This window comes from Cyrtonyx montezumae, unplaced genomic scaffold (assembly GCF_038088225.1).
Source record: "Cyrtonyx montezumae isolate F1298 unplaced genomic scaffold, pur_monq_1.0 scaffold_3, whole genome shotgun sequence".
Classification (NCBI taxonomy): domain Eukaryota; kingdom Metazoa; phylum Chordata; class Aves; order Galliformes; family Odontophoridae; genus Cyrtonyx; species Cyrtonyx montezumae.
Window position 1 is genome coordinate 94,180,726 of NW_027072034.1, and position 15,000 is coordinate 94,195,725.

Sequence of the window (15,000 nt, forward strand, 5' to 3'; positions counted from 1 at the left end):
AACAGTACATTGTGGAATGGCCACAAGTTGCGCCGGGGAAGATTTAGATTAGACCTGAGGAAGCATTTCTTTTCTGAAAGAGTGGTCAGGCACTGGAATGGCCTGCCTAGGGAGGTGGTTGAGGCACCATCCCTAGCGCTGTTCAAGAAGCGTTTAGATGAGGTGCTAAAGGATTTGATTTAGTAGTTGGGTAGAGATAGTGATAGGAGGATGGTTGGACTAGATGATCTTATAGGTCCTTTCCAACCTTATGAACTTATGAACTTATGAACATATATTGTGGTTCTTAGAGTTGCATATATTAAATATACTATATAACATCATGTATCATTTTTCTAACTAGTTGCGCTTTTTTTTGTTGTTGTTGCTGATAAAAATGTAGAAAAAATCTTTTGCATATATTTATCTTTTTGCAGTCATCAATGCTAAGTATTTAGAAATGGCTTTAAGCGTTGTGTTTATGGCAATAAACAGTAATACTAAAATAGCAAAGTTAGTATCAGATTTCCTTGGAATGCCTTCAGAAAATGTTGGCTTATTTGAGGATGTATTATGCCTCAGAAAGGTAGTGCCTATATAGTCAAGAGCATAGGAAATGGCTTCTTCCATGAATAAGAATTTGAGAGCTGTGAAGCATGGAGCAGGCATTGCTGAAATCATTCCTTCACTTGTGAGTTTTAACATAAACCTCATAGATATATAAGATGTTCATTAGCAGTTGGTTCCATGGAGATAAAAGCATCTTTGTTAAAATTTAATAGGAACCTGGAATAAGAATCTGTTTCATCCTGCTGCTTTGTGAGGATTATTTACTTCACAGCTTTCTTAAATAGTAAAGTCTGAAAATCAACTTGTGAAGTATCTTGTATTGCTTTCAAAGGTGCTGATCAAGCACATATTTATTTTATATTTTATGTGGTGTTGCAAGAAGTTACAAAATTTTCCTAGGAAGAATTTGGAATGTGAAGGAGTTCCTGTAAAATGGAATGTTCTTGAAATATTTGCTCCTAGTCTGCCTATTTGAAAATATGCTATATGCTTTGAAACAGTGCCTTTGAAAATATTTATTTTTCAAATATTTATTAGAATTATTTATCTCTAGAAACCAAGGCTGATTCATGTTAACTGTGCAAATTTCAGAAGAAAAAAAATGTTAGGCTTCATTTTGTAATTCCTATGATCTCATTTCTTACCTTATCTTTTCATTAATGAAAATAATGATTTAAACTTTGACTAAAGCTTTTTCAAACTTCTTTATGAAACAATAATGAAAAGCTATATACATAAAGAAGTTATATATTTGCGGAAAGTGTCTGCTTTCAAGGATTATTGCCTTTTTACTGACAAACTAAAAACTTTACAATGTCTTTTTGATGTTTCATGTGGTGGAAGATAGAGAAGTTTTGTTTAAAAACTGAGTTTTCTTGTGACCAGGGAGAAAAAAAGAACATCATCTTGACATTGCTCAACTCCCTTAGCATGTTAAAAACAGAGATTGTTTTTGTTTTTGTTTTTTTATACCTAGAGAAACCATTTAGAAGATAGTGAGATTTTTGTATCTTCAGTACCCTATCAGGCCCAAAGACTAGCATTTTCAAAAATAACCTGTGAGTTTCTAATTTTTGAGACATGCTGTGCAAAGTAGATGTTGGAAAAGACTGAAAAACTTTTTGCCAGAAAAGCAGCAGTACAAGTTCCTTGATCCCTTTTGATGAATTGTCTTTGAGATAAACCACATCTATGTGTGAGAAGGTAAATATACTCAGTTTCCCCACAGAGACCATTGGAAAGGGTTTCAGTGTGCACCAGCTACTATTAGAAGCTCTACAATGTGGGAAACAAACTGCCAAATTTCTTGCAGATAAGCCACCAAAAAGTAATCACACAGTCACAATAGTCAGTCTCAACCAACCTAGGTTGGATTTCTGCATGCCAAAAGGAATTGCTGTCATTATTGGCAATTTTTGAATATATTCCTTTTCCATACATATCTGGTTTATTTCTGCTATATTAACCTTGGTTCCATCACTAGCTTAATCTTTCTGTCCTCTTTTCTGAAATTACAGTACCTTTGCAGCATTGTAAATCTCTGCCTTGACTGCTGAAGGAATGAAGTTGTAATTCTGACACATGCCTATTTTTAAACCTTAATATAAAACCTCTCTTGAGATCTGGATGACAGATTTGTTTTTTCTTACTGCCACTCGGAGCAGGATCATTTTGTCAGAGATCAGACTGCAAGCCTGCCTGATGAAGACGATGTCCCCGGGCATGTTTTATATCCAAACTGGAAACACATGCAATTGCTAAACAAACTTGAACTTGTTTATTTTGTAATATACCAGCAGCTGTTTTCTTGTACGATGTCCAGAATTTATCCAGCCAACCTACTTAATAGGGTAGAATTCTGCTTCCTTGGGTCAGTTTCCCTACTTTATTTGTTTAGTTTTTGTTTCAACCTATTTTGAGGTGAGTTGGAGTCACTTTAAAAAAAAGTCTTTTCCTAAAGCTTTAGGTAGAACCTAGCAACCTATTTCAGAAATGAGGGCAGAAAGAAAGTCCTGTGATCCTTCACTTAACAGTATGAAATCACTTAAACCATGAAATAGATAATATTTCTGGCGTACTTGATACAAGGTTTTTCATTTATTTGCAGTGGTCTGTTCTTAGATGGATGCTTTGTACCCATTATGTTGTCATCATGTGAGGAAGAGTAGCTGCTCTGATCAGTTAATTTCATGCTCTTCTTTCTTGCTGAAAAGAGAAAATCTTGTTTTTTAGTTCTGTTCTTGGGTAACTCTTCAGAGATGAGAGCATCTTAGGCTCTCACTGGGTAGCCAAACTCACCAGATGTTCTTTACCTCCCAGAAAAAGACCCTTATTTGTGATGAATATATAGACAGAAATGTCTATAAGGTCTGATGAAGTTGCGCAGCAGAAAGGTGAAGGTCAGGTCTAGGCTGCTGAATAACAGTCCTTTGGCTTCGATGAAGCCAGTATCTGGCTATATGTATTTGTTGACAGTAATCGGGTTGGTTAGACAAATATTGATTTTAATTGCTCTGAATCATGCAAAATGCTTGAGTTAAAAGGCCAAAGCAGGAATGTCTTGCGTAGTGTGGTGTAGATAGGGAGCTGCTTTCCACAAGCCAGCAGGAAAGTTAACTATATACTTATTTTGGATAGTCAACCATGTATCAGTTATGTATGTAACCAAAATTTACATGTATAAGTAACGTTCAGCTTGAAACAGCTGTCTTGCTCTTCTTCTAACATCATGTTTCTGTCTTAATCAGAAACATATTGTGTTCTGTTTTCAAATAGAGTAAACCAAAAACTGGGAAAAAGTTTTCTGTTTCAGTCTTGTAAAATTACTGGGCTTTGAGCATGTTTCATTGTAGTAGTGCTTTTGTTTCTCATATGATTTTTTAAAAACAAAGCAAAAAAAAAAAAAACAGCAACAACAAAAAAATTGATAATTTAGTAACAGCTAAAATAAGATTGTACTTTTCCTCTTGTATTCTTTCATTTCTGTGCTGCTGAAGATATATTTCCCTCTTTCTGCTGCTAGGCATTGAGAGAATGACCATACATACATTCCTTGTTAGGTTCTGTTTGTTACTATATAGTACATCTTAATTATCATACCTATGTATTATTATATTTTATTTTGATTCCTATTTATTTCCATGAAAGCTACAACAAATACAAGAAGCACAATAACACTGTTTGATAGAGCACATTCTCAGCTGTAAAACACTATTTTTAAACGTAGTCACCACCATTAGCCATGCATTTTCACCAACAACAAATGAAAGCTTATATGCTTCATTCGTTAAAAAAAATAAAAACTGTACCACCTGCGCATGAACGAGTGGAATGTGGTTTATCTTTTGTGTCACCATCATTGCTGCTAAAACACACCACCCAATGCCTCACTGTGCTCACATCCACTGTTTGCTCTCCATTAACATGCAGTAATCATTGATGAACCTCAGTGGGTTCCATTTTTCCATATGGAGGCGTTCAGTGACACCCCTTTGCTTCCTGTCAGACATGTGTGTCAGGTCAGTCGCCATTTTGCCAGACTGCCCCTCTGCTGCCATCTTTCATATGGCAGCAAAATGTAATGGTATATTGATGGGAAGGTTCAGCCTCTATTCCCCTACCACCAACATCTGCCTCTGCCATCATGGGCCAATGTAATAAAATAGCAGGCACTATTTTCAGAGTGACCCTCATAATACATACAAATACAGCTGAACTGCAATAACTGAACCTCATACACTTGATTTCTATCATTCCTTAGAACAGCAATTCTCTAACCCATACCTGAAATTCCAGACTATCACTAGTAGCAGTTTCATAGCACCACATGAATCCCCTGCTCAAGGAAAACTAATTATCCATTATAATTAAGATGGATGGAAAGAAACTGACTACAACAATTGGCTGTTGTTTTTGTTCACAAGATTTATTTCTTGCTTTAAATTCAGGGCATGTTAATAAAAGCTATGTACAACAATAAATAGTAAAACACTGTCTTATCTGAGTCCTGCAATTCAGTGGTTTGCATAAAACTTATTTTTAATGTATTTTAACTCTTGTAGAAGCTATTAGAACACAGATGTTCTGTATGATGTAGGAACTATGTAAATCATGCCTACAACTTTTTCATGATTTTTAAATAAGATTAATTTTTTATTAAAAAAGAGTGCAACTGTAATAAAAAATTTTACAGCGCACCTAGTGTGAAAATTGAAATATCCACAAAAAAGGGAATTCACTTACGTAGTTTTGAGGGTTGCATATGAATGATGCAGTTAATGTTTCTGCCAGTGTTTATATAAACTAAGTTATTATTTGATTTAAGATTTCTTAAAAAAAAAAAAAAAAACATATTCCACACATTTATTCTGACAATGCACTCAAAGTTATTCCTGTAGTGAATCATTGGCACAATTCAAAGTAGTCATTTTCAATTTGTTTGGAGCAGCATGGTCATTTGGAACTTATTAAAAAAAAAAAAAAAAAAAAAGCAGCAAAACATAGGAAAAAAGCAGAATACATAGAAAGTGAAATATAACAGAGAGGGTAATAGATGATGAACCGTAGAGTAAAATAATGCCTAGAAGTCTCAATTAAAATGAGAACAAGCTGTGTTAATGAAAAATAATGGTTGATCAGCACGTTAGTTGTCACAGTCAGCCTGATTTAAGTACTTTCAGAGCCACTGAGCTGAAAACATTTTAGAGCATAATACAACAGAGAGGTCATTGTATCAGGCTGAACATTTTGCAGAACAGCACTATTAGGAGATTTGTGATAACTAGATGGCAGACCAGATTAAGGTAGTAGACTCACCCAAATCTCTCCATGTCCAGAAATAAAAATAAGTGTAGAGTATAAGTCATCTAACAATGTCTGCCACTCTTCCGTGAATAATCCTTTGTAACTGAAAGACAGAAAAAAAGAAAAATGCCATAGATGAATTTCTCAAGTCATATCTAAAATACTAAGGTGGGGGTTTAGCTCAGTTACTGTTCTTCTTTCATAAGTGGCCTTTTTCTTCCTGTTTGTAATGTTTTTTCTATTGGATTCGTTTTGCTATCTTTTGTAAGGTTTTGAACAGTCTGTACTGTCTGTCAGTACTTTCAAAGAGTACACACGTGCTTTTGTGTGAGACTCTAAAGATGATTTGAGTAGCAGCATGAGAAATTAAGATTTTGCTGTAATTAATGATTAACATGAAAAAGCTATAAAGTTTTAAAATATATGGCATTTTAATATTGGGACAGTAAAGTGAGGATTTTCTTGGTGTTCAGACTTCCCTTTTATCAGTGTTTAGTCTTCTTGATTTGAGAAGTAAGTTTTATTATTTAATATGTAGTAACTCAAGTTGGAGGGCAGGGATGCCATCCAGAGGGTCCTTGAGGGCTTGAGAGGTGGATTTATGCAAACCTCATGAAGTTCAACAAGGCCGTGTGTAAGGTTCTGCATCTGGGTCAGGGCAATCACAAGAACATATACAGCCTGGGGGGGAAAGGAATTCAGAGCAGCCCTGAGGAGAAGGACTTGGTGGATGAAAATATCATTGTGAGGTGACGCTGTGTGCTTGCAGCCCAGAAGGAAGTATATCTTGGGCTGCCTTGAAAAGAGGGTGGCCAGCAGTGCAAGGGAGTTTATTGCTCCCCTCTGCTCTACTCTTTTGAGGCTCCATCTAGAGTACTGCACCCAGGCCTGGGGCCCCCATCAGAAGAAAGATGTTGAGCTATTTGAGTGTGTCCAGAGGAGGCCACAAGGATGCTCAGAGGACTGGAGCATCCTTCTTGCAAAGAAAGGCTAAGACAGTTAGTCCTGTTCGGCCTGGCAAAGGCTCCGGAGAGACCACGTTGCAGCCTTCCAGTATTGAGAGGAAGCCTCCATGAAGGATGGGGGGGACTCTTTACCAGAGTGTATAGTGAAAGGACAAGGGGTAAGAGTTTTAAACAAAAAGAGGGGAAATTTAGATGTTAGGAAGAAATTATTTACTCATAGGGTGGCATAGGCTGCCTTGAGAAGCTGTGGATGCCTCATCCATAGAAGAGTGTAAGGGCAACTTGGATGGGGTCTTGGGAAACCTGATCAGGTGAGTGGGAACTATGCCCACAACATGGGGTTGGAACTGGATGGTTTTCAGGGTTCCTACTAGCCTAAGCTGTTCTGTGATTCTAATGAAGCTGTGTAGTAAAAGATACAGTTTTGCAACTATGTCCTGTTCAGGAGTAGAGTATAAGATTTGTTGTCTGTTATTTGGTCCCAACTATGAAGCACACTGGGGTAAAATGCTGCAGGTATAATCCTGTACTGTCTTGGGAAAGGGCTAGAATAATTCCATGGGTATTTCCACTCTCTTCCACAGTCCCATGCTGTGTTGGTCAAGTATATGAAGGAGCAGTATATGAGCCGTGGGGTGCATCTTACCAAGCTGTGGCCTATCTCCTGACTTGTGGATAACACTGATTAAGAGAAAAGCTTCAAAACACGTTCAAAAGAAAAGTAGAATCCCACCCAGATATTTCCACTAGTGTTTTTCATCTAAAGGATTAGTTTTCTCTCATCTCTGCAAGAGATTGGGCCACTTGTCCCAAGAGAGAAAAGGACATTTTTGCTGTAGATGTGTACTGCTATGCACTCAGGAGAGAAGCCTCCTAACTCCCTGCACATGTCAATGCCAGGAGGTCTGGATGCGTGCTGGCCACATCCCCTTTTAGTTAACTTTTATTGTGGGGCCAAGGGAGGCTGAACACCAAGACACACATTGGGATGATTTCCCCATGCCTTTATTCATATACTACTTGCTCCTTAAGTAAAAAACATGGGAACATTATGTTGCTGCTGGAGATAAACTCGAGTAAGACAGAATATTGTTCCTCAGAAAGCAATATTAAAGGGAGATAATAACTCAGATATTTAACTACTTCTGATAGTATGGTAGTGTGTAGTCAACAGATTGTTTTACCACCAGTAGTGCAATCTGTCCAGTTCTAGTATAGGGAAATATGTGAGATGTTTATGCATTTGTTCTTCGTTGTCTAGTTTGGACCACATCTTGCTAAAGAGAATACCTAACAAAGGAATTTTTGGACCATTATTCTCTCCCTCTCACGTGCATTTATATAGCAACTAAACTAGTATTAAAAAGGGATCTAGCGTGTTTTTGTATTGTTTAGTTTCATTTATGTTCAGTATCATAGATTCAGTATTGAATTAAAAAAAGACTAAATCTTATTTGTGGAAATATATAAAGGACTAATGACTTCATAAATTTTCATATAACGGATTAATCAAAATCTCGTTTAGAATTTTTTGTAATTTAGCTATTTGAAATTTTGAAAAATACTAAAATATAAATGAGAAGTTGTTTTGTGGGTGAGTTTCTGAAAAATAATGGTGTTGTATTTCACAAGAAAAATCTTCAACTTCCTGAAATAATGGTTCCAACTATGGTTCCAATAGCTCTAATTATCTGAGGAGTGTCATAACTGAAACAAAAAAGAAAATTACTGAAATATTCCGATCTTACACGCCAACACGAGCATAAAAATCTGCTTTGCCTTTTACTTTAGATTCAAAGTGTAACAATTCGGATCGTAGCTTTCTCTATATACTCTTAGCAGTATACTATTTCTGGCTTATGATGTTAACAATGGGAGATATTCAGTATCTGTAGGTAAATGTTGAAAATTACTTGCTTCATTACACTTTGAGCCATTAAATACCTTCTCTCATCTATCTGATGCCTCTCTTCTCATTGCCTCAGTAGTGTGACTTAGTCAGACACATATTATCTTTCCCAGAGCCTTTTCTGAACATAGCGTGATGTGCAGGAATGCAGTTTGTCAAACATCTCTGTTGGTAAAAGTGGAGAGAATGAGATAATAAAATGCCTCAAAACTTTCAGTAATGCTGTTCTTATATCTGTTCATCAAACAACCAGTCATACCTTACTTTCATGTATAGGACTGTACGGTATGGTATTATGTGTATTATGTCTTTCAATAGCATCTATTGTCCACGCTACAGTTTACAGAGAATTAATTATTTTGTGTTTTGGCAAGTTTTTTGATTCATCCATGCTAACATGGTTCAGTCTTAGAAGACATAAATATATCTGTTTATAACGTTGGTTTTCATAGGCAGTGACCTTTAAGATTCAGATTTTTATGGGAGATTCTAACATAATTACCAGTTCTGACTGGTGATGTGTATTTTTCTGACTGCTATTAGAAACCTCTCCGAAGTAAAGTCAAGCAGTGGAAATAACTACTGAAGCTGCTAGCTTCTGTCAAACTGAGGCAATTCAACTGACTTTCTGTAACATCTCCTCAGAATTTTGTACAGTTTCCTAGTAACTGTTTAGCATGTTACTTACATTTGATTAAAAACTATTCAGTACTGTTCTCTAGTCTAATAGAAGAACTGTCGCCCAAGTCATCATAAAATCTCGACACTTGATTTAAAGAATTCTCATCATAGTATTTCTATCACATGCCCTTCACAGGCAGGACTTCCATGAGAGTAACAGGAAAACACCCTAATTCCCAAGGACTTGTGTTCTAAGCTGTCAGCAAAATCTGTCTACTATTATTCATGGCCCTTAGAGGATCTTAACTGACGTACAACTCGAATGTTCCACACATTTATGTTCTGTTAAAGTATTTTCAAGGTTCTGGATGCTTGCAGGATAAGTCTACAATATATTGGCTTCCTGGACCATAGGTACACAATAGGAGGAGGAGCTCATACGCAGCACTGGAGCTTCTTGTGCCCTAGGAGTATCCTGTACCTGGCTACTTGTCCATGGCAGGGGCACCCAAGGAGGAGCTTGGTAGGAGATGGGCTTCCTTGGTCCCAGCCAGGCAGCTCTGTGCTAGCTAGTGAAGGTGGGGATAAATTTTGCCTTTTTCTATTTCTGGAAATGGACTCATCACCCAATCCCTTCAGTGTATCCAGTTTCTGAAGATGTAGGAGGAAACCATCCACCTTGGTGAAGTGGATGACAGTAAGATCTCAGTCTTTAAGATGGTTTCTGTGGTCCTCATGTCTTAGATTCTGGTATGTGCGCCAGAATGAGGATGGTCCTGTGTAGAGCCAGGAGCTGCACTCAATGATCCTTGCAAGTCCCTTCCAACTCAGGATATTCTGTGATTCAGTGATTTCTTTTAAGTATTTGGTAGTGTGAGACTAGCACGGAGGCAGTGTCTGGAGATGCCTGCAAGGAGAAACTTGCACCTCTGAAAAAAAAAAAAAACACATTTATTTTTAATACATCATCACTGTTTGTTTTTTTTATTTGAACATTTTACATTGGAGTTGTTCAGAGAATTTGTCCTAGAGTAGGAAGATGTGGCCATGATACAAAGTGACAGATGAGCAGCTGAGTCTACAGTGATGCTGCATTCACCAGTGTTTTGAGGAATACATGCTGTTTTCATGGTAATGAGCTGAGTTATGCTGTGAACTCTCTCAGTGTGCTCTGAGAGAATTTGTCTCTCCTTTCCAGGTCAGATACCCAAGGGTAAGTCTAAGAAGGCTTTGTAATGCAAATTTAGCTAGCCTTCCTTCACACTAGCAATGTTAGATGCTGACCTAAAGGGCTGAGTTCAAGATTTCTGAGAATAAGTGGGATTTCAGTTAACACAGCAATGAAAGCCTCTAAAAGCACATTCAATATCTACATCACTTATATGGTTTATAAAGCTAAAAATGCCCTACAGTGATGCAGAGAAAGCTGATAGGTATTGCTCTTTGACTTAAACGTTGTCAGGAATGGACTCCTTGCACTTGGGTATTTGTTGAAAAACTGGAAGAGAAAAAGAGTAGTAGGTTTGTTGGAGATTGTGCTTGTGGTGGATGACATAGATAATTGAGCTGTCTAATAAATGGTGAAGAAACAAATCCAAGCAAAATTGCTTATGCATTATCTTAGATAAATACATCATCTGAAAAATGGATTTTGTATGTTAGGAAGTATACAGCAAATTAACGTACAAATGAAAACATACCAGGCAGTAACAGCCATTGCATTTATTTGTAAAACAAATAACAATAAGCAGAGTTGAGCTTTGATAATCACCTGTTAGACAGATGATTTCCTGGAATACCCTAGACTGTTCTTTGAATCCATTATATTTTCATGAAATAATAGAATATGGATATTGAATAGGGAAATTGCAGGTCTTAGGTTTCTACATGTAGAAAAAACACCCTACATTCTGTAGTAGCTCTCACTGTATTTGCCCCCAAGGAAGTATATACTGCTAGCCCTCACTGTGCTGTCAAATTTGTCATTTCTCTGTCTTTTCCTTTTGAAATGAGAATGTTTATCAAGTTATAAAGAAATATAGCCTATATGTACTTTCCATTACCTTTTCAGTTTTCAAATAATTATGTTCAAGTCTGGAAAATAGATTCTGTATTTCATAAGAATGAAAAGTATAAACATTGTCAATGGTTAGAGTTGGTACTTGTGTTCTTCCATGAGGAAAAAAAAAGTCTTAATCATCTTAAGAGCCTTTTGCTGTAGTTCTGCCATACCCCTGTCTTCCTTGTTCTGAAGGGCCCAGGACTGGACAGAGCTCTCCAGATGTGGCATCCCACATGCTGAGAGGAAGGATCATGTTGACCTGCTGTAAGCAGTCCTCAAAAAAGAGACGGGGATACTGTTAGCTATCTTTGCCACAGTGATACACTGCTAGCTCATGTTCAGCTTTTCTGCCAAGCTGCTTTCCAGCTGAGTGCCCTTGCATTTAATATGTTTGGGTTCATTTATTCTCAGGGCCAGGACTTCACACTTTTGCTTCTTCAAATTAATGAGGTTCTGATAAGCTCATTTCTCCAGCTTGCCGAGTCTCACTGAATTGGCAGCACAACTCTCTGGTGTATCAGCCACTCCTCCTAGTTTTGTGTCATCAGCAGTCTTTCAGAGGGTACATCATGTAGATTAGGCATGTCAAATCTTCAGCCTCTAGGCCACTTGCAGCCTGGGACAGATAGCATTGTGGTCCCACAAATTGTGAAGTTCAAACATGATTACATGATTTTTAGTGATATTTTTAATCAGTTGATTGTACGTAGCTTGAGTATGGACTGCATAGGCAATAACGGAGAGATGTGTAGGAGTGCAGTGCTGACTTTGCCTCTTGTGCCTGCCTCAAGTCAGTCAAATTGAAACCTGTGCGTGTTGCACATTGCATGCGTTTGAGCCACTTGGCAAATAAAATACAATGATTGCTGAGAATAATATTTTGGAGGGCTATTAAGATGGTAAAGGGCCTGGAGCATCTCCCATATGAGGAAAGACTGAGTAACCTGGGTCTACTCAGCCTGGGAAAAAGAACACCATGGAGGATCTGATTAATGTTTATGAATATCTAAAGGAGAAGAACTTCTTTACTATAAGGGTGATGATGGAGCACTGGAACAGATTGCCCAGAGAGGCTGTGGAGTCTCCTTCTATGGAGATATTCAAGGCTCATCTGGACACCTACCTGTGTGACCTATTGCAGGGTACCTGCTTTAGCAAGGGGATTGGATGCAACAATCTATTGAGATTCCTTCCAACCCCTGAGATTCTGTGATTCTATAACATTTCAGCTCACCTACGCGTGAATGTGTCTGTGAAGGCACACAGTTTTTGTTATGAGGCAGACATCTCAGTTTTCTTATTTAATTATTAAACTTGGGCAAATACAAAATTGCCAAAACGTTACCAATCAGTAAGACTTCTGAATGTACACTAGTAGAGTATTGTCTATAAATTAAAAAAGAAACGTGGTGTTAGGTGTGACTTCTCCTTTGTGAATCCATGCTAAAAATATACATGGCAATAATGTGTAAATATGAAATAGAGCTATAGTTGATCCCAGGTACAGTTATTTTGTCCCTCATTACACTGTTTATTGATTGTATATGTCTTATAATCTTCATTCTTTTCCCCTGTAACCGGAGCAGGATCTAGATGCATAATAAAAATTACAATGACAGTGAGGCACTGAACGTGTATAATTATCATTAATTATTTTGCAATCTTATTTCAGTACTAACGTTCTTCATTTTTCTTCCTTTCTTTTACAGAGGGTATGAACTGTATGAACAAAGATCATGGGTGTGCACACATCTGCCGGGAGACTCCCAAAGGTGGGGTTGCCTGTGAATGTAGGCCTGGCTTTGAGCTTGCCAAAAACCAGAAGGACTGCAAATGTAGGTAGATGAAGATTAAATTTCAAATGCCCCCAAATGTCTTATTTTCTTCATTGTTGCTTTTTTCCAGAAGTCAAGAAATCAACTTAGTTTTGGACAAAGGTGATTTGTGATTTTAGTAATGTGTTTTTTCTGTCAAAGGCTTACTTGGGGTTGGATAAGAGGGATTGAATAACAGAACTTCAGTAGTGAGCTTATTAGAAAAAATGCTGCCAACTTTTGTATCTTCCTATGAATGCAAAAAGTGATAGATCAGTTTAATACAGACTTTCCCTAAAAGGCAAAACAAGAAAAAATGGCGTAGAGGATTCTGAGTTTTGAAAGTCCATAATGTTGGATGCATTTTTAAATCAACTAATAGGTCTAATGATAAATACATTGCAGCTGTCAAGCTACTACTATTAATTTATTTTTATTATTTTTTTTTAATGGATAGAAATATTTGCTGTAGTCTTGATTCTGCTTCACAAAGACTACTTTTCTTTCCTTGGTAATACTCAACTATTTCATATGTACTATTCTTAAATGGGAAATGGCTATGTATTCTGGAAGCTGGGATACTGATAGTGTTTGTTAGCTCACAAAATTGGAAGCTAGAATTGTTCTGAATAGGTTAGAATAATTGACCCTCTCTAACACCTTCATCTGAAAGCTTCTGAAGTGAATAGGTTTCTTTTTTATGGCTCCAGTAAGTGTTAGATCTGACTCCAGTAGCTTGTCTTCCTACCTGGTAGCTTTGTGAGGTACAAAAAATAAAAATTAAAACAAAAAAAAAGAGAGTAGCACTGAAGCAACATAAAACATATTGTTTGCTCTGCATAGGACTAACCTTTTTGTGCTAGCCTTTCTTCTACACCAGATTTTTTTCTTCCTGAATTCTTCACTGTTTAAGCATGCTTAGATAACACTGGTACCAAAGTATGAATCCAGAAGAATCACCGTTAAATATAACAAAAGACTCCCACAGAACGTTCTACAGCCTGATTACTTTTCAGTACTTGAGAGGCTATACAAGGCAGGAAGCAAAAGCACAGAAAAACTGCCTTTGTAGTTGTTCTAATTTTCAGTGCTTATTAGAAGCAAACATTGTGTGCTGTTAATTGCAGTGTAGTATCAGCTACATTACTGAACTTGGAAAGGATGTTTATTTATACCGTTTATTGGGGTTTTTTTTTCCACAAATTTGTACATTCCTTTGGAATCATGTTATTCTTTTCCACAATGAAATGGTGACAGAAGAATCTAGGCCTCTTACAGAATGGTATTTATAAATGCCATTCTACCATTTAATAGAATGAAACACTTGAATTGAGGCAGTGTCCTATGGTGTTTTAGTTTGAATTATCTGAGATTTTCAAGGCCACATAGCTTACTGCAGAATATGCCAACCCCTGAATTCACTGCACATCATGCAAATATATTACAGAGTTTTGTTTAAAATAATTGTTTCTTGACCTTCCTTATGCAAAGGTGCCCAAGACTGTGTCCAAATAGCCTGGTGCAATAACTGTAAGATTTTAAAAAGCTGTTTATCAAAGACAATTTCTGAAACAAAGTCTTAATATTTTAAGAAACTTTTCACAGCTAACTATTTCAGTGGAATTTTCTTAAATCTGGAGCTGCAGCTTTGCAAGAACTGAGTATAGCTATGTTGAAGTGGAGATGGTTGCTTCTTTTCAGCCCAGATTGGGTCTGTTTCCTTGGTAAATACAGAGGGATACAGATTGATAGTATCTGATACATCCTAGTATAACCCTGTGTGAAAAGATGGCGGATAACCATTATGTCACTAGATGAATTTTAATCAACCAGTTTTCAGAGTTTTCAGAAGCCCTAAGTATTGGCCCCCAAATACAGTACTAAGGAGGTTTCTCAAAGGAAAAAAAGTATGTGTTAAAATAAATTTGAAAGCATAAAAAATTGGTGGGATGGATTCCTGCTTTTTACGCATGTACTACATAACTATATCATTACATCCTATCTACGTGATTACTTATCACATTATCATATAGTTTCATACTGATAAAGCAGTCACTACTATCTTACTTCGTTCATGATGAACATTGCTCATTAACAAAGCTTTTGTTTGATAGTTTTCTCTCCTTCATAACTCAGTTATGCCTTGCTTGCCGCACAATGATTAAACTCTATCCTGAACATAAAATTTTTAATTTCCTCATGGATATTCCCGTGATACTCATTGCAGTGGTATCAGAGTGCTACTTAGACATTGTTCATGAACTTTGTTAAAAAGTA

General features: G+C 36.9%; 1 protein-coding gene across 1 annotated transcript in view; it reads left to right on the plus strand.

Annotated features, from left to right (window-relative positions):
• The window catches only part of SCUBE1 (signal peptide, CUB domain and EGF like domain containing 1), a 204,350-nt gene that overhangs the window by 95,677 nt on the left and 93,673 nt on the right, over positions 1–15,000 (plus strand). Inside the window, exon 5 of the mRNA XM_065742416.1 lies at positions 12,619–12,744. Within this exon, the coding sequence (XP_065598488.1) occupies positions 12,619–12,744 (126 nt within the window). The remainder of the gene's footprint in view (positions 1–12,618; positions 12,745–15,000) is intronic.